We start from the raw sequence: 23,750 nt of genomic DNA, 5'->3' as shown, positions 1-23,750 counted from the left end.
GCTGCTTTATCAACTCAGTTTGTGTAGTATTTTATATCCTTTGTTGTCATTTCAACAATCTTCACATAAAGCAACTATACTCCAATAAAAACTACTAAAAAATAAAAAAATAAAAAATAAAACAAAACAAAAAAAATAATCTTCACAGCATCTGCACCAGGAATAGATTCCATCTCAGGAAACCACTTTCTTTGCTCATCCACGAGAAGCAACTCCTCGTCCATTAACTTTTTATTATGAAATTGCAGCAATTCAGTCACACCTTCTGGCTCCATTTCTAATTCTAGTTCTCTTGCTATTTCCACCACATCTGCAGTTACTTCCTCCACTGAAGTCTTGAACCCCTCAAAGTCATCCATGAGGGCTGGGATCAACTTCTTCCAAACTCCTGATAATGTTGATATTCTGACCTCTTCCTATGAATCAGAAATGTTTTTAATGGCATCTAGAATGGTGAATCCTTTCCAGAAGGTTTTCAATTGACTGCCCAGATTCATCAGAGGAATCACTGTCTATGGCAGCTATAGCCTTATGAAATGTATTCCCTTTTTTTTAAAAAATTAATTTATTTAGGCTACATCAGGTCTTCGTTGTGGCAGGCAGGCTCTTTGTCACGGCATATGGTCATCTCTCTAGTTGAGGCACACGGGCTTGGTTGCCCCACAGCACGTGGGATCTTAGTTCCCTGACCAGGGATCAAACCTGCGTCCCCTGCATTGGAAGGCAGATTCTTTACCACTGGGCCACCAGGAAAGTCCCTGAAATGTATTTCTTAAATAATAAGACTTGAAAGTCTAAATTACTCCTTGATCCATGGGCTGCAGAATGGATGTTGTGTTAGCAGGCATGAAAATAATCTCATTGTACATCACCATCGGAGCTCTTGGATGACCAGGTCCGTTGTCAGTGAGCAGTACTATTTTGGAAGGAATCTTCTGAGCAGTATGTCTTAACAGTGGACTTAAAATATTCAGTAAACCACGCTGTAAACAGATTTGCTGTCATCTGGTTTTGCTGTTCCATTTATAGAGAACAGCCAGAAAAGATTAAGCATAATTCTTAAAGGCCCTAGGACTTTTGGAATGGTAAACAAGCATTGGCTTCAACTTAAAATCATCAGCTGCGTTAGCCCTAACAAGAAAGTCAGCCTGTCCTTTGAAGCTTTAAAGCCAGACCTTGACTTCTCCTCTCTGGCTATGAAAGTCCTAGATGGCAACTTCTTCCAATAGAAGGCTGTTTCATCTACTTTGAAAACCTGTTGTTTAGTATAACCACCTTCATTAATGATCTTAGCTAAATCTTCTGGATAACTTGCTGCAGTTTCTGCATCAGCACTTGCTGCTTCACCTTGCACTTTTATGTTCTAGAGATGCCTTGTTTCCTTAAACCTCATGAACCAACCTCTGCTACCTTCAAACGTTTCCTCTGCAGCTTCCTCACCTCTCAGCCTTCATAGAAGTGAAGAGAGTTAGGGCCTTGCTCTGGATTAGGCTTTGGCTTCAGGGGATGTTGTGGCTGGTTTGATCTTCTATCCAGGTCACGCAAACTTTCTCCATATCAGCAATAAGGCTGTTTTGCTTTCTTATCATTTATATGTTCACTGGAGTAGCACGTTTAATTTCCTTCAAGAACTTTTCCTTTGCATCCACATGGTGACAGAGGCCTACCTTTCGGCCTAACTGGACTTTCGACACGCCTTCCTCACTAAGCTTAATTATTTCTAGCTTTGGATTTGAAGTGAGAGACGCGCAACTCTTCCTTTCACTTGAACAGTTAGAGGCCATTGTAGGGTTATTAACTGGTCTAAATTTCAATATTGTTGTGTCTCAGGGAAGAGAGAGGCCCGAGGAGAGTGAGGAAGACAGGGAACGACCAGCGGGTGGAGCAGTCAAGGAACACACACAACAACCACTGATTAAGTTCACCATCTTCTGTGGGTGAGGTTCGTGGCACCCCAAAACAGTTACAACAGTAACATCAAAGACCACTGACAGCAGATCACCATAACAAATATAACAGTAAGGAAAAGTTTGAAATATTGCGAGAATTACCAAAATGTGACTCAGACACAAAGTGAGTAAATGCTGCTGGAAAAATGGCGCCAATAGGCTGCTTGACACAGGGCTGCCACACACCTTCAATTTGTAAAAAAAAATCCAGTATCTGCGAAGGGCAATAAAGTGCAATAAAACAAGGTATGCTTGTATTTATTTTGCAGGATGGTATTTAATAGGTAATAATTATCTGTATTCAATAACTGTGTCATTCATTAAGCTTCAGTTCATATGTATAAAGATCTTTGATATGAGAATGTTATGTTTGGGGAAAATAAGGACCATCTGTGAGTTTTATCAGATCACTAAAAAATTTTTAAATATGACTGTCTGAGTATAGTACTTGGCTACATCTCTAAAGTAATAAAATTTGTAGATACATATCAAGGATTAAAATTTGCTGTTTGTTACTCTTATCAAATTAGAAAATAAAATGTTCATATTTTTAACATTCAAGTCTGTCTGTAGTGGCTATTTTGTTTGTTGTAAAACATGAAATAAAGCTATATCCCACACAAATGGGTTGGACTTTGTATCTTTGCCTTTAAATGCTTCTACAGATTTTTCTCCCGTTCTACCTATAATCTAAGTTATTAAACTTTTAAAATGCACATAGACTTTAGAAAGACATTATGCCAAAACCAAAAACCATATATGTAATAATACAGTGAATGGATTTTAAGTTTCCTCTTTATGATTTTCAAATTTTCCATTTAGAATTTTCAAGAAGAAAACTATAATAGTAAAAGAACTGAAGTCGGCAGAAGACACTAAGATAGTGTAAGGCACACCTTTCTCTTCTAGAGGGTGCACTGAATCCACCGGAAGTCTGTGGAAGGGCGTAGATGCCAGCTGTGCAGCAGACGTAAAGTCTCCCGGGCTCTTGGGACTGGGCGCCAGGGTTTTGTTGCAGCGGACACCCCACACGGTTGAATCATCCAAAAACTCGTCAGTGTGAGGTACTTCCTATAACGAAAGATGAACGGAAAAAAAGCAGCAATCTCCTTGTTTCATAGATGAAATTTAACACATTAATACTTTTTAAGATTCAAAAAAATGAGGAATTTTAATTTTTTCGAAGAAATGGAGGTAACCCCTGACTAACACAGAGCCAAGGACATCGTGGGTCTGTTCTTTTCCCCAGAACTGGGACACTTCATCTTTAGCACACTCCAGTGGAGTTATATCACATGGAAGAGTCACGTTTTGTTTACCAATTTTTACTTTTTTTTTAAAAGGTTTATCATTCATTTATTTTATTATTTATTTTTGGCTGCATCAGGTCTTAGTTGCGGCAACGGGATCTTCATTGCGGCACGCGGGCTTCTCTCTAGTTGTGGCATGAGGGTTTTCTCTTCTCTAGTTGTGGCACGCAGGCTCCAGGGCGCGTGCGCTCTATAGTTTGCGGCACGCAGGCTGTCTAGTTGAGGCGCGCGAGCTCAGCAGTTGTGGCGTGCGGGCTTAGCTGCCCCGCAGCATGTGGGATCTTAGTTTCCTGACTAGGGATCGAACCCGTGTCCCCTGCATTGTAAGGCAGATTCTTTATCACTGGACCACCAGGCAAGTCCCTACTTTTCTTTTTTTTTTTAATTTGAAAAGTCTAGATTTACAGAGGAATTACAAAGATACACATAGTTCCCATATAGCCTGTATCAAACTTCTTAGGTCTAGGAAAAATATATATGCCCCCAGTGGTTCCTCCTGTCTAAAGGGAAGGCTCTTAGAGGGCAAGGATCATATCAAACTCATTTTTCAGTTTCTATATCTATCTTAATGTGTGATGCATAATAGATTTGCAAATAATTATAGAATAATGTTCTATAAAACTTAATTTTCACATAATATTTTATTTTTTCAGCACAGTTTTTTAAATACACCATATCATTTGACTGGCACAAGCATTTGGTAAAATGAAAAGAAAAGGGTTGCGGGACCCATTTCATGGATGAAGCAGAGATTTACTTACATTTGGTTTTGAAGGGAACCTCCACATCGAGCGTTCTCCAAAGGTCCTGGCTCCTGTGGGCTTATTTTTAGGCTGTGGTAATCTAAGGAGAGATTTGCAAAATTACAAACAGCAAAATATGCTAAGGAAATAAATTCTACCACTTAAGTTAGAGTGTTAAAAACATTCTCCCCTTATCCTATTTAGTTAATATTTATACACATATTTCTTACTTTTACAGCAAAACTGAGTGTAGGTTGAATTAACTTGACTATGTATAAAAAAGTAGATCTACAGTTACTTAAGAGAGGGTGGAAAATACAGAACTCTCTATTGCACTGAGTTTTAAGTTTTAAGGACAAAAAAAGAGTTAGGGCCGTGGCCAACAGAATGGCATGGATGCCATAGGTTTTATTTCTTATTCCCAGTGCTTGGTCTAGCTACAGAACATGAATCTCTTCTACACCATGATACCTTTAGTTCACACCTCTCTTTCACGGTTTAAATTATTAATGGTGAAACTTCCTGGTGCTACGCTACTCTACCCTGATGGGGCTCAGCCTTAAAACAAATGTTCTCTGCAGTGTGACCCAACATAAGCCACTTCCTTTTCTACTTTATCAATCCTGCAAATATATACAGAGCATGTATGGATACCTGTACTGGTGAATTCATTTACAGCTAATACAATTTCAAATCTATAGGATCCCTTGGTTCTCTGATGATTTATAACCATACGGTTTCCTTTTGTAACAAATACTTTTGTTATGGAAGGACTACTTTCTTGTAACCCCCTACAACTCTGCAGATCTGGAAAAGAACTTCAGCAACAATCTCCCGGTCATGTGGTCAAAAGGCTCATCTGTGGCAGAGCTGGAGCTGGGGCCCAGACCATTTGAGCGGCAGGTCCTGTTCTCTCACCAGCTCACCACCCTGGACTCCTGGAGGGATCTCCGCACTGTCCCTGTCACTATGGCAACATGCATCTCCCCCAGTGTTATCTTAACCAGATATTTCTTTACCCATAATTTTCTTTGTTTCCATCTTCGAACACGGGAAAAGCAGTTGACAGAGAAGAGATAATCTTATTGACTCCCCAAGCCCCAGAAGATGTTGCATTTTCTGCAAGGGTAAAAAATTGCAGTTAATTATTATAATAGGACAAAAACACTATCCTTTAGGTGCAACTTCAACTACAAATAAGAAAATGGAATAAGAGCTTACAGAAAACAACAGATGTCAGTTTTTGAAATACTAGGCAATGAGGTAAGTCACTCTGCAGTGACATGAAGGGACTAACTATGGTCACAAGGGTTAGCACGTGAGCCTCCGGTCTTGAGTTCCTGCCACACATAAAGCAGCGTTTGCCGTTCTCCTAACACATTGCTATGGTCACTGACACTGAATAAAGTTCTCCATGTCTTTGCTTTCCTACAAGGAGGAACTAAGCTCTTAGCTCTATATTTATCTTCATCGTGATCTCCCTCTGGCTTCCAGCACAAATCCTCTGACTCTAGACAAAGGTGGGCTAGTCCTGGCTCCCAACACTCCAGCCCGAACATTCCTCTGCTGGGCAAGGCTCAAGCATCCCTCAACTACTCAGCCCTTCCTGGCCATTCCTACCCATGCGGATTTTGTCCTTCTTTAGCACTTACTATTTATTATTTTTTAAGAAACAAACCAAGTCTACGGCACACATTGAGTACCTTACCAAACAACATTGTATTTTTTATTTCACAAACTCCATGCCCTTATGTGACAAGCTAACCAAGGGCAGGACCACTTCTTGTATAATCCTTGCTATTTCTGTGGGCAACCACCCACAACGCTATCCACTTAGCAGCTATTAAACAATCTGTTATTACTTTGAAACTGGGCTTCAAATGCATCTTCATTTTGACCTAGAGATGGCCATTCATCTTTGTCATCAGAAACATCAGGAAGTGTAGGAGCCTGAAACATATTCATGATGAAACCTTAAAAGAATAGAAATAATGGTAAACATGGCTGCAAAAGAGCTTTCATTAATTTGTTGTCAGATGCTACACATTCAAACAAAAGGCCTTATATACCTAATGCTTCTTTTGTGTGCACGGTGGGTGACGGCTGCACTTTGGATGGTGTTGCCTGAACCAGTCCCAGTGATGTGTTAGGAGTTGTGTGAAAAGAACTTGTGTTAACAACCTTCTGTGTTTCACACCCTATTAAAGAAATGGGGACAAAATGCAGCATCAGTAGAGAAATCAGAATAGTTTAGAAGGCACAATTTAAGAAACTTATTATACTTATTATACATTTTTATTATTCTTGATAATCCTCACTAAGGACTTCCATTACTATCATGCTTTCATATCTTTCATTTTTCTCTTTATAATAGTCCCACGAGGTAGATAAGGCAAGAAGTATCCGTTTACAGAAAAGGAAATAAAAGCTCAAAGAGATTAAGTGGCTTCATCTAAGATCATATCAAATTAGCAGACTGGTCATAAATAGCCCTCTTTGCTCCACTATACCCAAGAAATAGTTAATAGTGACGTTGTATATCTTAGGATTGGCTTTCCATCTCCCTCAGCCGGGTCCCAACAATGGCGTACACAGCCCTGCACAGCCTGAGCCTCTCGGCTCCCACCTCACCTTCCCGCTCTGCTGTGCTCCAAACAATTCAGGGATATTCCTGCCTGAGGGCTCTGCCCTTGCTGTTCCCTCCACCTAAACCAGGCTTCCAAGGGCTGCGTGGGTGGCTCCCCCCCGTCAGGTCGCTACCCAGATATCACCTTCTTTATGAGGGTCTTTCCCAGTTGTCCCTGAAATTTCAACCTCTGGCCCCTCTCCCACCAACAGCCACACTTCCTTTCCCCCTCTTCGTGGGTGGGGATTTCTGTCCTTTCTGTTCGTGACTGCATCTCTCACTACCTAGAACAGTGCCTGGCTTCTACTAGTGCCCAGTTAGGTCCTGGTTAAATGTAGGTGTCACTGCTTTTGCAAGTAGCTCTGCTCCCACTAAACTGTCATTGGAAAGGATGGCACAGTACATGAAGGAGTGGGGGGAATGAAGACCCAATCCATGTGTCTTACTTTATTTATAAAACTTTTATGCAAATACCTCTAACAAAGTAGTACTGAACAGAAGTATAACACTCCTAATTAAACTTTTAATCACCTTTCCTTCTTCACAACATATTAAAGATGACTCTGGTTTTAGATTAATCTGCTGAGAAATTTAATAAGAAAGTTTTCACAAATCAAGTTTCCAAAGGATTCCAACTAAGAAGATGTGACTGTCAAGTGAATTTCTACCTTTATTTTAAATGGTCTGGGGTTTAACTAACCCCTGCCTTCTAAGAACGGGAAAGCTGACACCCAAGTTCATTAAGGCCTGAAGCCTTCACGAACTGCAGCCACCAAACAGACCCTTGAGCGACCTGAACGAGTCTGGGCAAACAGCTTAGACACAAATGTATTATATCAATAGTTAAACATTACCTTCTTTTATCTCTGCTCCACTATGTGGCTTGAATTCATGAGTACTTTTATTCATACACCTGGAAGAGAAAACTCTTGAGACACACTAACTCTCAAGAAAGAACAGTAAAAAAATGTCAGCAATTACGAGCCTGTTGTTAAAACACAGATGGGACTGCCTAGGTCTATAGTGTAAGTGAATAAGATGTTTTATGTTTTCTTTCATTTCCTTTCGAGGACAATAATTCTTACAGATAAAGGCCAGGTATTCACGTTTGCTTGACATAGTGATTCTGTACTTTAACACCCGATAATCATTCATACAGGAGGTAGGGCAGGATAAGGGCTTCGCTGGTTCGAACGATCCCATTTATTACACAGGCTAAAGGGCTAACCCCCAGCTCTGGGTCTGCCGCCCAGCACCACTCTCCTGTGCTGTGACGTGGGGAAGCGCTGGCACCTTCGCTACAGGGACCACCTCTCCCGTGATGGGCAGGTAGCCACAGTGCATTGTCCTCTAGACTTCAGCAGTTATCAAGAGGGGAAAGAATGGTACGTGAGACACTTACATCACAGTTTATTTTAAGTACAGTCGTGATAGTGGACCTCATCTGTCTATTTAACACTGCTTCCCTTAATGGACCCTGTGAGGGTATAAAGTAAAAAGTGCAAAGCACTTTTAATCTTACAAATCCCCATTAAACTGTCATAAAAACATGAGATTTATATGAGATACCAGAGTAAGGTGCCCTTTCTCTGTCGTGGTCAGCCGTCTAGGTCACTGAGAGTGTAACGGGGGGGTCCTTTCAGTCCCTTGCCTAGGCCAAGGTCAGGGTCAGTCTGAAAGGCTTCTGACTGATCTGAATGTTCATTAGGTTAAAGAGTTTCCTAATTTTATAAGGTTCAGCTGGACAGGCATCATGTCTCCAGGGGCCTGTCATTGCTGCTGCTGTGACCATCTTAGTGTTGTGCAAATTAACTACGAAGAACTAATGAAGTCACAGCCCCACACAACAGTCCTCTTTTTACACACATGGTTTGATACACGACACAGGTCTGAATTATCGTCCTAATGTGGCTGAAAAACCATGATAATTTAAAATCTTATTTCCAGGAGAAATCATTGGTAAAAGTTAACCTTGGACATTGAGGAGAACCAGTACTTAAGAACCATAATCTGTGCCAAGGGGTTTAGCCCAAGGGGAGGGTGTGAGCTACATTGTAGCTTTTATTTTTTCTAATAGATCAATAAAATGTTTATGTTTAAAAAAGAGAGAGCACCAAAGTGACTGAAGAGGAAAATATAAACAAGCGATGCGACAATAATTGTAATTTCTGCAATCTAGGAAAATCCCTCAAAATTGGAGAAAAAACCTCCACAGCAGTGTATAGACATATTTTGGCATATTGTGTAACAGATTATTAATCCCAAACTGCTCCCGGTGGAAAGACAGAAGGAATATGAGAAGAATATATGTCAAGGAACTATCTGGATTGTAATGAACCCCTACATATGTTCAGTCAAAGCCAGTAAGCAAAGGCAATTTCAGTTTAACAGCTGTATATTCTTCAGCTTCAAAAAGATTGTTAAGTTTCAGTGTATCGAAAAATTTTAATTTAAGAGGGAAGTATGAAGTAAAACACATACTCAAAAAGAAACAATAAGTGAGGCTGAAAGATTTAGGACTAATGTTTTGGTAACTTGTTTTTTCCACTACATGCCCATCTAAAAATTATTTTGAAAAACAAGACTCATCCATCATTTACACATTGCTCTTGATATTACAGGTCACGTAAAGAAGCCGTCAGACACCATTCACATCACTGTCATCTCTAGGGCTACCTTTGGCTTACCTGGCATCTTTGCTGGCCACTGTAAACATGGCATCTGTCACTGGCTGGGCTGCCAAAGGAACCTGGGGAGCTACACTCTGGGTGACGGCTGGGGACACCAAAGCAGCAGTGACAGCATTTGCCAGAAGAGGAACAACAGATGCCTCTCCGGGTTTCTCTCCTGCATTCTCTGAGGTCTGATGGACAGCTGGAAAACTCGGAGCTCTCACTTCCTGCGGGGAGCCTGTGGGTGGCCCCATACCTGCTGGATTGACCTTTCATGGTAAGCAAACAAACAAAAACAAAGCCATGAGGTCCAGACTGCTACTAATTAGGTATTACAGCTTTTCAAAGAATGGCACCTGTCTTCTTCAGTAGATTCCTTTCCTCCTGAGCCAGCTCCTTACCCCTCCAGGTATCCTGAAATGAACAGTCAACAACAAAGGCCACTCTACATGGTGGATGCTTCTGTAGCTTCTTAACCACAGACTCGACCGGCAGCTCATACTTCTAACCACTAAAATACCAGCCTCGGGGCTTCCCTGGTGGCGCAGCGGTTAAGAATCCGCCTGCCAATGAAGGGGACACGGGTTCAAGCCGTGGTCCGGGAAGATCCCACATGCCGTGGAGCAGCTAAGCCCGTGCGCCACAACTACTGAGTCTGTGCTCTAGAGCTCACAAGCCACAACTACTGAAGCCTGCGCGCCTAGAGCCTGTGCTCTGCAACAAGAGAAGCCACTGCAATGAGAAGCCCACGATGTCCATGCACTGCAGCGAAGAGTAGCCCCCGCTCGCCGCAACTAGAGAAAGCACGGGAGCAGCACCGAAGATCCAGTGCAGCCAAAAATAAATAAATAAAATAAACAAATTTTTTTAAAAAATTAAAAAAATAAAATAAAATAAAATACCAGCCCTGACCATTCATTAGTATTTAAGAACTGGCACATTTCTCTTTACTTAATTTTGGGAAAAGACTAACAGTCAATGTTACCAAATGCTCATAATGGTGTTCCTTCTATTAAAATACCCTTGGTAACCATTTTCTCTTTAATGAGTAGGAAACATGAATATAAACTGCACTAACTGCCACAAAAGCATGGCTCACAGTGGGAACGACACGGCCCTTAACTTGAAATCTTTGCTTTTCTACTCACACGTACTTAGACTGTACATGTACACTCCTATGTTACCAAGTTAAAAGACAAAGAGTGGGATTTCCCTGGTGGTCCAGTGGTAAAGAATCTACGTTGCAATGCAGGGGATGTGGGTTCGATCCCTGGTCAGGGAACTAAGATCCCACATGCCATGGGGCAACTAAGCCTGCGCCACAACCACTAAGCTTGCACACCTCAACTAGAGCCTGCGTGCCACAAACTACAGAGCCCATGCGCCCTGGAGCTTGCGAGCCACAACTAGAGAAGAGAAAAACCAGCACACCACAACTAGGGAGAAGCCCATGCGCCGCAAGGAAAGATCCCGCGTGCCGCAACTAAGACCCAACGCAGCCCAAAATAAATAATAAATAAATAAAAAAAAAAAAGACAAAGAGTTAATTTCTCACCATAGAAAAGTATTCTCACTAATTGTTAAGAAAAGCACCAAATATCTAGGGCAAGAAAAGTTATTTCACAGACAAATGGACAAAATATAAAAAGTTTATTCTCACTAGTCATCAAAAAAGATAATTAAAAATGACCTATACCATTTTCTCACTTACCAAATTAGTAAAGATTAAAAATAAACATAATATTAATTTCTGAAGAAATACATTAAAAAAATAATAGACTTTCTCCACCAGATATCAAAACATGGAATGATCAAGAAGAAACCTATTGACTAAAACAAAGAGACAGTTATTTTAGAAATGGATCTTATACCTTAAAAATTTAGTATGTGATAAGATATTTTTAACCAATAGGGAAAGGCTGAGCTGGTAAATAAATGATTTAGGGACAAATGGAGATCCATTTGGCAGATATATCCTTATACCACTCATATACAGACATAAGTTCATCAACAGAGGCTTCTGGTTAAAGGCAGCGGCTTAAACACGTGGTTTATCATCCACGTCCTCCCAAAACCTCACCAAATGACAGTAAAGGAATCCTAACACCTAGAACAGCAGCTGGAGGAGGCTGATCTCCAGAGAAGTTCAGAAATTTGAACACATCTCAGGATGGACGTGAAGGTGGAGCTGAAAACAGGAATGTGGCCACAGTAAGTCTGTAGAAAAAACAGGTCCTGAGACCCATTCTTGCAGGTGCGTGCTGGCTTCTCAACACAAACTAAAGAAATCATTATATTTGAATTTTCATTAAATAATACAAAAAAAATCAGAAAAAGGATTATATACGCTAATACTTAAGTATATAAGTATGTGCCTGCACACACACATGCACACACACAAACACACTACACATTCTGTTCTGTAACTTCCTTTCTCATTCTACATTTTGAACATCTTTCTGGGTTGGTGTTGAGAAGCCCAGTGTCATTCTGATTCTTGGCTCTTTAAGTGTGACCTCTATTGTCGCTGGAAGTGTGTTGGATTGCCTTTTCCCCCATTGTTGGGGGGAAAATAATTCAGAAAGCTAGTAACTAAATTAACATCAGAATTAACTCTAAAACTAGAGCACACAGAGGACAAATAGAAACAGAAGTTCCTGTACTGGGCATGGGAAGCGTCAGCAAGGAGCACACACACCTCAGACCTCCCCTGGGAAGAGGGCAGGTTCTCGTGTGATGTCTCCACCACTTGGTGCAACTTCTTATGAAGCTCATCCATTTTCTGTTTTAATAGTTGTTCTTCAAAAGCATTTGCTTCTTTCCTTTTCATATAATGCCTGTCTTCATTAACTTTAGGAAAGAGAAAATATGGTTTGCATGTGAAATTTAAATTCAGGTCATCAGAGGAATTCACGCAAAATCAGTAAAAGGTTATTTTTAAGATGGCAAATTTTTTACTAGTCTTTTCCATGTGTGTTAGGTTATTAGAACTGAAATATGTATTACTTTTCAATTATAATTTTTACCTTCCCCTAGCACAGTTACTTTTAAGTTCAGGGCATGTAAGTTATAAAAATTTACATGATGAGCAACAAAAATATTTGGTAATAGCACGGTATGATACTAAGCACTGCTTGTAGAACAATCACGACTGTGCAAATCATTTGAAAATGGAACAGTTTTTAAAAGATTTAAATCTCTAGGTGCTTTCTAAGAAGGAATAAGAGTAAAGTGCACTGAAAGGTCAGTGTGTCAGGTACACTGCTCTTGGTCCCATTTCCAATAACTGGTTAACATAACCACATCACGCACAAATCAAACCGTCCAGCTCAGAAATTAGCATCTGTGCAAGGCACAAAAGAGTCCTCCACGAGTGTCAACTGACTGTCCTCTCAGTTGTCAACCAAAAGAGAAATAATGAATGAACAAAAAGTGGCCTAGAGAGTGGGCACAGCACAAATACTTAGATGGTGTAAAAGCGCTGAGTAGGACAGAGGTTCATTTTCCTCTGAGGTCCACATTGTTACAGCAAAGGCAAGTGCCAACACTGGTGTTAACATTCAGTTCTCCCTGGGGAACAAAGCTTGATCCACTGTACAGCACAGCCATGAATAACATGGCACTTTCATCAGAGGACTCCTGAATGTCTTATTTACAGTAGTTGCAGATCTTGAAAAATCTCAACTCCAGTTCCTAACTTAATCCTTTCACAGTCCAAATAACGGACCCAGAGGTTTAGAATTGCTAGATAAAGAAGTTCAAATCTGTACAGATATTATTTGAAAGGTTAAAAATATCTACTTCACTAAAAGCTAAGGTAACACTGGTGTGGATATCTATCTCCTTTAGTGCTGTTTCAACCCCGAGTTTTGTTGTCAAAAGACACCACTTTAGCCTTTGGACAAATGTGGTTGCTACACTAGTATTAAACAAAGATTTTTAGGCTCCTGACAGGATGAGCTAGAGACATTTTTCTTGCAGATTCTTTCAGTATAGTCAATTATCTGCTAAAAATGTAATTACTCAGAGATGAGGATTATGTTAAGTGACCTAGGATAGCTCAGACTGTAAGACTGCAAGTACCCCATTGTTCATGCTTTCTCCGTTGATTGTATTTCTGGGCTCTCAGCTCTTCAAAGGAAAACTCTGACTCTCCACGAATAAGCTTCTCCTTGCAATACATGACAACCTGCTGAACATCAGCTTTGGCTGCCACAGGTGGGTGTGCAGAATATCCTGATTTAGAAATCATGATCACCCTTTGTTCCCTAAAATGGGGAAAATACATTATTTACAACAGTGTACTGAAGCAGCTCTTGAAGGAAACTAAGTAATAGATGAATGCACTGATTGTACTTGCATATTCAACTCTTTATCACAAGCTGCAGATGTTACTCCAGAAAGTTCTGAACCCTAGAAAGACAGAAAAGAAACACAAGCACTCACTTATCTGGAAAGAAGCTATCATCCAAATTACTTCACAAAACAATATGAAAACACTCGAGGGGGTCTCTGAATCATCGAGTAGATTTGTATATGTTCTTTCAAGTTACAATTAATATCTGAAGCCTAGGTTTGCATTATTACTTTTATGATAACTTTGCAACTAGAGTCCGATAAGAAAGCGATTTTAAAGTATCTGCTTGGTAGTCAAGAAGGGCACTTACTTCCCTTTGATACATAGTCCAGGAGCTGAGCCACAGCACCTATGTGTAATGAGTTTAACATTCCAAATAGCTATATTTAAAAAAAAAATCATTAAAATTTTCTTCTGGTACTATTCTATGTTGAGGAGTCTCCAATGCTAGCATTCATTCACTAGACAAGTATTTACTGAACATCTCATACGTGTCATGTCCTGAGCTAGGTCCTGGGAAGTGACCATGAACAAGACCCAACTCTGCTGCCTAGAAAATTACAGTCGGGACAACAGGAAGCAATGAGACTGGCAAACATGAGTAGGATGTAAATTGGGATCATCTGAGTATCTGTCAAAGTTGGAAATTCATATTCTACATCAGGAATGTGCTACATTAATAAAACCTGCACATGTGTACTACGAACAGAGGCATTTCCATGGGATTTAGCTTAGAGGAGGTCCTTAGCAAACTTTGAAAGAGCAACAGTACTATGAAGAGGAAAGATGCTGGGAAGCAAGGAAAGAGCGTTTTCACAGGCTAATAAGCCATCAGGGCAGAAGAGCCACCTTGCCCCACTGCAATGGCAGGGAAAGGTGAAGTTATTTATTGGTTGGTGGCAGAAATGGACAGACATCATCTGACGGCTTCTGCTGTTTCCCTGAAATAGTATTTTTGCCAGTTCCTGAGGAAGAGGTTAGAGGTAGTCAGGTCTCAAGTTTGAGGAGAGTAAAAAGAAGTGTAAAATCATTATAATTTGGCATTAGAGAGTAAAATGGGAAACATAAGTGATATGTAAAACATAAAGAGTGAACTGGGAAATTGGAAGCATAACTGCCGGGGAGTAGTAAAGCCCTGGCTGAGGTTACGGTTCGAAGCCAGGAGTGTTTTAGGTGGGCTCAGGTGCCTCCACGTGGGTGTGACCCACGGTAGGGAATCCTGGCCCTGTGCAAGGGAGCCCCACAGAACAAAGGAGGACAGAGGCTGCTGGGAGGAGGCGAAGACAGGAGGTCATGGAGCAGGGGTCCCTAGGTCAGACAATGCAGGAGGTGATGATCAGTGAGTTATTTTAAATTTAATATTTGAGGTGAGCAGTGGTGGATGATGACAGGCCCGGAGAGGTGCCGCAGGCACAGGTGGCTGACATGGAGGTTAGAGTCTTGGGAGACAAGGTCAAAGAAATGAGATGCCCAAGTAGCTGTGGAAGGTAGCTGGATGACCATTCCATACCCTTCCCAGTTCCCACACGAACTACAGTCATTATTATTACCTGATTCTTAGAAATGCAGCCTGAGTTATTTCCTGGATTGGATTTTGATGTTACCAGTTGGTTTACAATCTGAGCATTATGCAGAGGTTCTGAGGTTCTTGCTATGAGGGGAAAAAGATGAAATAAAAAGAAATAAGGGTAAAACCATATTAAATAAAATTATTACAGATACATTCCCTTGATCTTTCAATAAGTAGCATTAAAAAATAAACTCATTTACACTGTCTCAGAAAGTGCAACTAAAATACTTTATAAATAAGAGAAATATGGTAGAGACAGCTTTCTAATCAATTCAAAATGCCCAAGAAAGTCCCTGAAAGACATATAAACTCTAGTTATTTTAAACAACAGGATAGTCAGTGCTTAATGCTAGAATGTAATCTATTATCTCTAAAAAAAAAAAAAAATACTACATTTCTTTAAAAGTTGCATTAAACACATTTGATTCAATTCAGAGCAGATTCACTTCAGAGTAGGTATCGTCCTCTATGTGGGGCAATTTTTATTTTTATTTTTTAAAAATCCTAAAAATACAATGAAATCACCAAGTTTGTGTGTGTGTGTGTGTGTGTGTGTGTGTGCTGGAGGGGGGTTTCTTTTAAAGTGCTATGACAGAGCCCCTGCTCTGATATTTATCAGGCATTATTATTATCAGAGCACCATCCCTGTTATCTAAGACAATATAATCAATAAATAGTGGATGGATTTGTTTTTTAAGGAAAACAAAAAAAAGGTAGTGAATATCAGACTAAATTACCAACATCTTGGACATTTTAGAAAGCATTATTTACCTTGAGTTGGCAAATGAGTTTCGTTGAGGCGTGTCTGAAACAACCTAAAAGACAGCAATAAAGGCATCAATATAGATTATAATTTACAGTTCAATATATATTATATTAAAGTGAAAACTAGGGACTTCCCTGGTGGCACAGTGGGTAAGAATCTGCCTACCAATGCAGGGGACACAGGTTCAAGCCCTGGTCTGGGAAGACCCCATGTGCCGTGAGCAACTAAGCCCATGTGCCACAACTACTGAGCCCACGTGCCACAACTACTGAACCTCGTGCGCCTAGAGCCTGTGCTCCACAACAAGAGAAGCCACCGCAACGAAAAGTATCCCCTGCTCACCGCAACTAGAGAAAGCCTGCGCGCAGCAATGAAGACCCAAAGCAGCCAAAATTAATTAATTAATTAATTATTTTTTTTTAAAAAGTGAAAACTAAACATGATAGACAGCTTACTATAAGCTAGTAAAGACTGAGGTTAAGAGAGAATGTAGGGCTTCCCTGGTGGCGCAGTGGTTGAGAGTCTGCCTGCTAATGCAGGGGACACGGGTTCGAGCCCTGGTCTGGGAAGATCCCACATGCCACAGAGCAACTAGGCCCGTGCGCCACAACTACTGAGCCTGCGCGTCTGGAGCCTGTGCTCCGCAACAAGAGAGGCTGCGATAGTGTAAGGCCCGTGCACCGCGATGAAGAGTGGCCCCCGCTTGCCACAGCTAGAGAAAGCCCTCGCACAGAAACGAAGACCCAACACAGACAAAAATAAATAAATAAAATAAAATTAATTAAAAAAAAAAGAGAGAATGTAAAGTTGAATTTTAGAGTTGCTTCAAAATTTAAAAAAAAAAAAAATTCTCGGATTGTCTTCATAACCAATACACTTATATTAGAAAAATTCCTCCTTTTGCCCCATTTATGTTAGTGTTTCTTAAATTCATATAACAAACATACCCTCCTTCTGAGGGTATCAAGTATGTACATGTTACAACATGGGGTGTTCGAACTCTCTATTTTAGGCATTCTTTACATCTGGAACATATGAAAAGTATAATGGTTTGAAGAAAGATGTTAAAGTACAAAACTATTTTAAAAAGCAGATATATTACTGTTCATGCTGTGAGGACTTCTTAAACATGTCATTTCATGCATCTTTGCATGTTAATCAACCTATCAAGTAATATGCAACCTCCAAGCCCGACATTTTTGGGTGATATGAGGAGGGGTGCACAGTATGAAGAGACTGAGAGATGTACAACCAAATGCAGACAAATGCCGATGTTGTCTGACTCAATTCAAACAAACCAACGGTTTAAAAAAAAGGCAAAAAACAAAAACATTTTACATAATGAAGAATAGCTGAAAATTAGATGATATTAAAGAATTACTATTCATTTTGTTAGGTGTGAAAATGATGTAAGGTTCTGTAAGAAATCACCTTTTTGAGATGTTTATGGAAGTGTTTAGGGTAAAATATTTTGCTGTTTTGGATCTGCTTTAAATCCTTCAGCACAGGGACTTCCCTGGTGGCGCAGTGGTTAGCAGGCGATGCAGGTTTGAGCCCTGGTCCGGGAAGATTCCACATGCCGCGGAGCAACTAAGCCCACGCGCCACAACTACTGAGCCTGCACTCTACAGCCTGCGTGCCTAGAGCCCATGTTCCGCAACAAGAGAAGCCACCACAATGAGAAGCCTGTGCACCGCAACAAAGAGAAAGCCGGCGTGCAGCAACAAAGACCCAACGCAGCCAGAAGTATATAAATAAATTAATTAAACAAAAAATCCTTCAGCACAGCGTGATCAAATATTAATAATTATTAAAAGCAAGTGATAAGTAAATGCAGGTTCATTATATTAACTTTTCATTTTTTAACGCATACTTGAAAATTCTCATAATAAAGTTTAAAAAGAGCATGCGCACTGGAGCAAAGTTGAAAACGATGAGTGTATTAAGAGCCGGCAAGGGGTGCAGTGAGACAAGCTGTCTCTATGCTGCTAGACAGAGACAGCAGAAACCTGTACCACCTTTTGAGAAGGGAATTTGGTTACATGTACCACAAGCCTGAACACTCTTCATACACCCTTTGACTCCATAGTTTCAATTCTGAGAATCTATCAGAAGGAACCAGATAATAATAAGAAATACATTAGGAAATACTTTTATGATGAAGAAAAAAGACCTTGACACAGGGCTGCCTATGTACGTAAAACACGCCTGCAATCCTGTTACAAGTGGAGAAAAAAATGAGAACTAAAATTGACGGGTTTCTTCTGCTTCTTTAGTTTTCTGTATTAGGGTATATATAAATAACACCCTAAATGAGGTGTATTTAATCACTGAAAAAGTTAAAAATTGTGAAAAACAAAGTTATTCATTAAAATATTCATTATGTTGTTATTTATAAAAATCAAAATGTTGGAAACAACTTTAATGTTCCATTGGAGAATAATTAAATTATGACATAGCTCTGCGGCAGACTTCACAACCACTTTATAAGTAGTATAAAAGTGCATAATTTCTTAAGAGCAGTATAAAGCTCAGTACATACAACCAGACATACAGTACGGTCTGCTATAAAAATACACAGACACTAAGGCACACACATAGGCATCGGAAAAGATATTGGAAGGAAGTGCACAAAAATGTTAACAGTAATATTTCTGGGCAGCTTTTCTACTATTCTATATATCCACATTTCCCCCGATGAGAAGGATTTCCCTGTACAAACAGACAACAATAAAAATCTTTTAAGAGCAAACGTTGCATTTCAAGGTAGGAGACACTGCGTGGAGTTTTATTTTCAAACTACCTGTACTGTTGCTGCAGCAGCTCTCTAGGTTCGGCCTGGTTCTGAATTCCTCTCCGAAAAATGGCACTGGCGTGCTGCCGTTCCCCCTGGCCTTCCAGATGCCCAGCCCAGGCTACGTACAGAGGGGCTGACAGGGTCCCAATCCCATGGTTGTACAGAAACTCAAAAAACTGATGAAGGTCACTGTTGCACTCAGCCTGCAGAAATCCAAAGCAGACAGACATGAGAACGAGGGCACTGCCAGTCTCAGTGTGGCCGAGTCCAGCCAGCCCGCAGCGCTCGTCTTCCTGGAGGCCTCAGGATGTACTGTGCAGGGGAAGGCCTGTGTGGTCCTCTGATGGCAAGCCTCAAAGTTAAGCTCGTTCCTTTCCTTGACATTCAATGTCCCCAGATAACCCACGTTATTTCCCAAGACAGCAGGTTCTGTAACGTAGTACATAAAGTTATACTCGTTCAAGCTCCACAGGCTTTCTCTAATCCTCATATTTTGAAACTTAGTCAACAAATCCCTGTTTACTTTATCTACTCCATTCATGATTTTATTACTAGAAATCACGCCCCCAAGCCTTTATTTCAAGATTGAAGAGACCCAGCCTAACCTGAGGCGGCCTTCTCCTTTTAGAACTAAATTTCATTTCTGAGAGTTAATATTTTCTTAATTATTTGCAATGAATTTAGTTTACTCCCAGGAACCCACTGGGAGTGCCTGCTTATCTCCCCTTCCCCAAACATGCTTCTCATCCAACGAACCTTCTTTTAATCTAATGGTTTCTACCTCGTGTTGTCACATTTCAGACTTGATACACAGAGAAGGAGGATTTTAAAATTAAATCACTGATTCCACAGTACAGAAGCCAAAAGGTTGTAAAATACGTGTCTCTGGCCATACAACTTAAAAAAAATTTATGAAACGTAAGGTATCAGAATAAAAGACAGTCTAAAATGATCTTCAAATCTGGGGTAAAAAGCAAAAGGACACATGACTAGAGATGTGATTATACATCTGAAAGTATACTTACAAATTTTAAACAATAATTGATGAACCTTGGGTCATTGTGGTATCTCTTCTTATCTAAAAATTCCTTCATTAGATGCTCTAATAAAGTTGTCAAATATTCTTTATTCTCAGGAAAATTCTCTTCTACCCATCGCATGTAACTAGAAAAAATATGGATAATACTAACTTTTCAGGGCAGCATATATAGTTTGTTTACAGAAAAAAATAAATAAACAAAATGCTAACCTTTCCCATTCACCAAGCGGGTCATCGCCCTTGTAGCTCTGCATATGGGCTTCGAACATTCTAGAGCAGAGAAAAATATGTACGTGGGATTATTAGGAATACTTCCTAAAAGCAAAAGATATATTTTATATTTGTCATTTATACACCTTAAAATAGAAATCTTAAATATCAATTCAAATGCTATAATAAAAATGAAAACAGCATCCCCTCAGAAGTCAGAAAACTCGGAAGCAGTCAGTGTTTCTTCAGAAGAAAGTAAGACGCAAGGCCCCTGAGGTAGCCCTATAAAGAAGCAGCTAAAAGAAGGTCCCCAGGTCTATCCCCAAGAGTCTCCCTCTCCTCTCACTGACTCCCGGTGTCACTACCACCACCACGAGGGGCAGCACCCAGAAGTTTGCTGCTCTTCCTCCTAATGTTGGGCCCCAGGCATGGCACTGACTCAGAGCCCTCCCCTTGCTGCTCAGGAGCTTGGCTGGAAGACCTGAAGAGGGCTTGTGAAGGGTGCGCGACAGCCCAGGGTCCCACCAATCAGGGCTTCCAGATACAGTCTGCTTTCTGGGCCTCAGTGGAACACAACGTCCCTGAGGAAGAACACACAATGGCAATGCTCAGAAGTCAGTGGCTATAGCTCCCTGAGAACTCTGCTTGGCCCGACCTCCGTGTACCCAACCACAGCTTAAAAAAAAACAACCAAGCAAAGCAAAGTTCTCCAGGGGCCCCTAGGTGCTAGTGCGGTAAACAAACAAACAAAAAGAAAACTGTAAAATATTGTCAGGTGACATTAAGCACACAGGAAGAAAAACTCAGAAGATGGGAGAAGGGGTAAGAATGTGACAGGACTTACTATTTTTAGGTAGAGTGGTCAGGGAAAGAAAGCCTGCCTCTCTGAGGGGGTGACATTTGATCGGTGCCAGGGGTCCAAGCAGCTGTGTAAGTACGCTGAGGTAGGAGAAGGGTAGGGATGACAAGATCTGATTTGCATTTTAAAATGTGCATTCTGTCTCTCCAAGTGAAGAAGCGGGTGGGGGATGAGAATAGAAGGTGGAAACCAGTTAGGAAGCTACTGCAGAGCCCCAGTGACAGGGTGGACCATGGTGGGAACAGTAAGTGTGGAATTTGGGTGTTCTGGAGAAAGAAACAATGAGACTTGCTGATGGGATTGCACAATGGGTAAGAGACAGTCAAGCTAAGGAACACTCCTAGGTTTCTATCAGAGACGCTACATGACTTTTGTTACATGACTTTTTTCGGGGGTAGGGAAAAAAGGTTTGAAAGTAATACTTTCTTCTAGCTCTTGTACCTCAGGATACAGATGAAATCAATGTTTCTTATGACTCCAAATCCAGAAGCCACAAAAGAAAAGCTAGATGAAGTCAACTACATATAAATTAAAAGCTTCTATATGTCAAATAAACAAAACAAAACACGAAGCAGAGTCAAAAGAGAAATGATAAACTGGGATAACTAAACAGAGCTTCTAGAAGTTGGGGGGAAAAAACGAAACCCAACCCAGTTTAAGAAATGAACAAAAGGTATTCCACAGAAATATACTCAACCTCTCTCATAAGAGAAATTCACCTCACTGAGATACAACTTCTCACCCACCAGACTGCAACAATGTGACAAGTGTAGAGGGGAAGCAAAGGAATCAGGCACTCCTACAACTTGCTTGCAGGTGGGAGTGTACACAGTCCCTGCCAGGGCAATTGGTAATAAGATCTACCAAAATTCCAGATGGATTTACTTTTGATCTAGCAAACCCACTTCTGGGAATCTAGAGGACAGATATATGCAAAATGTCACGTGTACAAGATTTTTCACTGCGGCACTATTTGTAATAGCAAAATATTGTCCACAACCCAAGTATCCATCAATGGGGGACTTTTTAGATCAATTGTGGTACATGAAATATCACGTAGTTGTAAAAAAGAATGAGAAAAGAATCTATGGATTGATAGAGTGAAATCTCCAAGGATAGTGTTAAGCAAAAAAAGCAGTGTGTACACTCTGCTACATTTTATGTGCAATAAAGGCAGGAATTGTACACACGCGTACATATATGTATATAGATATGGTCATATGTTATTATAATATAAATATTTATATTTGCAAAATAAATATAAAAATAAACTAGAAAAATGGTTACATATGAGGGAGTGGGAGAGCAGTCAAGTATAGAGCGCAGTGAACAGTTTTCTAAATCTTTTTTTAACTATGTAAATGTAGTACTTATTTTAAAAAGTTAAAAAGTCAAAATAAGGTCGGAAATACCTGATTTCTTTTTTAAAATGGGGGAAAACGAGCCTCTAATATCGAAATCCTTTGCAGGCTGGGCTAAAGAAAAAGTCTTAAGGCAAACAAATTTTTGTTTTGACAGCACTTAACCACCTGAGTCTTCGGATCCCCAGAGAGTTAAGATTACCTCGGTGCTGATAAAACTAACCAGTTTTACTTCCTGTCGCATATGGTTTAAGTGTTTTAAATGCTTTTGAAACAGTCTGGATATATCACCTAAGTCATACAAATAAAAAGCAAAGGCGTGGGAATTTTAAAAATTGTTAGCAGGCTGACATAAATGACGATAAACATAAGGGAACATTTTTCCCCTTAAAGTGCACATTATTCAAAGCCTTTTAAAAATTGACTGTGGGATTATGGGTTAAAGCAATTTTAAGTTCTCTCTCTTTCGCAGAATCTTAAAATGAGTGGCTTTGAAAGTTTCTCATGAAACCTACATGTAAGTTTTTTTTGTTGGGTTAGACGTTTTACTTCCACAGCGGCGATCTGCCCAGAGCGGATTCCTTACAAAGAATCAAGGAGCGCTGAGGGCCTCAGGAACCGTCCAAATCCCCCCAAACTGCCACTCCGGCCGCAGCTCGGCCTCAGGGCCGGGATCTCAGCGGAGAGTCCCGGCTACACGGTGCGCGGTCCTTTCCACGGCTCCCTAGTGGCCCACAACCCAGCTGGGATGGGGTGGGGGTGGGTGGGGTGACGGTGGGAGGGGACAAACTCCGGAGCCAAGGAAAGGGGTTGGGAAGGGCAAAGGGAGGCAGGTCTGGGGCGGGCCGGGCCGGGGACCTGCAGTCCACCAGGCCCGAACCCAGGTACCCCAGCCCCCTGGCTGCCGGCAGCTGGGGATCACGCCCCCACCCGTCCCCTCCCACAGACCCACACTTACTGAAAAACATTTTCCGGGTTATCCATGGCTAGAGGACGCGAGCCAGCAGCAGCCCCACCTGCGCTGCCAGCGAAGAGCCGCCGCCAATTCGAATCTCCCGCGCAGCCGCAGTCGCCACGCCGAGCGTTTGCAAGGCGCCTGACCATTGGCCTCGGCTGCAGATGGGCTGGCCAATCGCCGGGGCCGTTGCCGGGAGACCAAGCCCCGCCTCCATCCCGCGCGCCGGCCTCTCCTTTCACGTCCCGCAGCCATGTTGAACCGAAAGCTCGCGGGGTCTTGAGCGTGGGCTGGGATTCGGGGTGCGGCGTGGTGAGGGCGTCCTAGGTTGGCTCAGGAGTAGGGAATGGGTTTTTTTTTCCTTAGCTGTCCAAGCTGCAACTGGCTTACATGGTTACACGATTAAAGCATCATCCCAGGGAAGGTATCGTAGGAGAAAAAAAACTAACTTGAGGTTCCCGAGGTGGAAAAAATTGTGCCTCGGCCCTTGGGTCCGGAGAGTCGTGCCTCTTCCCAATAAACCAGAATCGTTATGT

At 41.1% G+C, this 23,750-nt stretch overlaps 1 protein-coding gene across 1 annotated transcript in view; it reads right to left on the bottom strand.

Annotated features, from left to right (window-relative positions):
• LOC309622382 (mitotic checkpoint serine/threonine-protein kinase BUB1-like) overlaps positions 1 to 23,446 on the bottom strand; it is a 31,377-nt gene extending 7,931 nt beyond the window's left edge. The window contains exons 1-16 of the mRNA XM_082409458.1: positions 23,218 to 23,446; positions 20,040 to 20,099; positions 19,816 to 19,954; positions 18,797 to 18,993; positions 15,999 to 16,042; positions 15,208 to 15,308; positions 13,661 to 13,713; positions 13,384 to 13,568; positions 11,999 to 12,150; positions 9,316 to 9,569; positions 7,483 to 7,541; positions 6,072 to 6,200; positions 5,865 to 5,975; positions 5,022 to 5,121; positions 4,021 to 4,102; positions 2,846 to 3,020 (exon numbers count right to left, since the gene is read on the bottom strand). Coding sequence (XP_082265584.1) covers positions 2,846 to 3,020; positions 4,021 to 4,102; positions 5,022 to 5,121; positions 5,865 to 5,975; positions 6,072 to 6,200; positions 7,483 to 7,541; positions 9,316 to 9,569; positions 11,999 to 12,150; positions 13,384 to 13,568; positions 13,661 to 13,713; positions 15,208 to 15,308; positions 15,999 to 16,042; positions 18,797 to 18,993; positions 19,816 to 19,954; positions 20,040 to 20,099; positions 23,218 to 23,363 — 1,987 coding nt within the window. The 5' untranslated portion in view covers positions 23,364 to 23,446. The remainder of the gene's footprint in view (positions 1 to 2,845; positions 3,021 to 4,020; positions 4,103 to 5,021; positions 5,122 to 5,864; positions 5,976 to 6,071; positions 6,201 to 7,482; positions 7,542 to 9,315; positions 9,570 to 11,998; positions 12,151 to 13,383; positions 13,569 to 13,660; positions 13,714 to 15,207; positions 15,309 to 15,998; positions 16,043 to 18,796; positions 18,994 to 19,815; positions 19,955 to 20,039; positions 20,100 to 23,217) is intronic.
• Positions 23,447 to 23,750: the final 304 nt, after the last annotated feature.

This window comes from Balaenoptera borealis, assembly GCF_965194805.1.
Source record: "Balaenoptera borealis genome assembly, contig: HAP1_SCAFFOLD_2348, whole genome shotgun sequence".
In the NCBI taxonomy this organism is placed as follows: Eukaryota; Metazoa; Chordata; class Mammalia; order Artiodactyla; family Balaenopteridae; genus Balaenoptera; species Balaenoptera borealis.
This window is presented reverse-complemented; position numbering and strand designations above follow the sequence as displayed.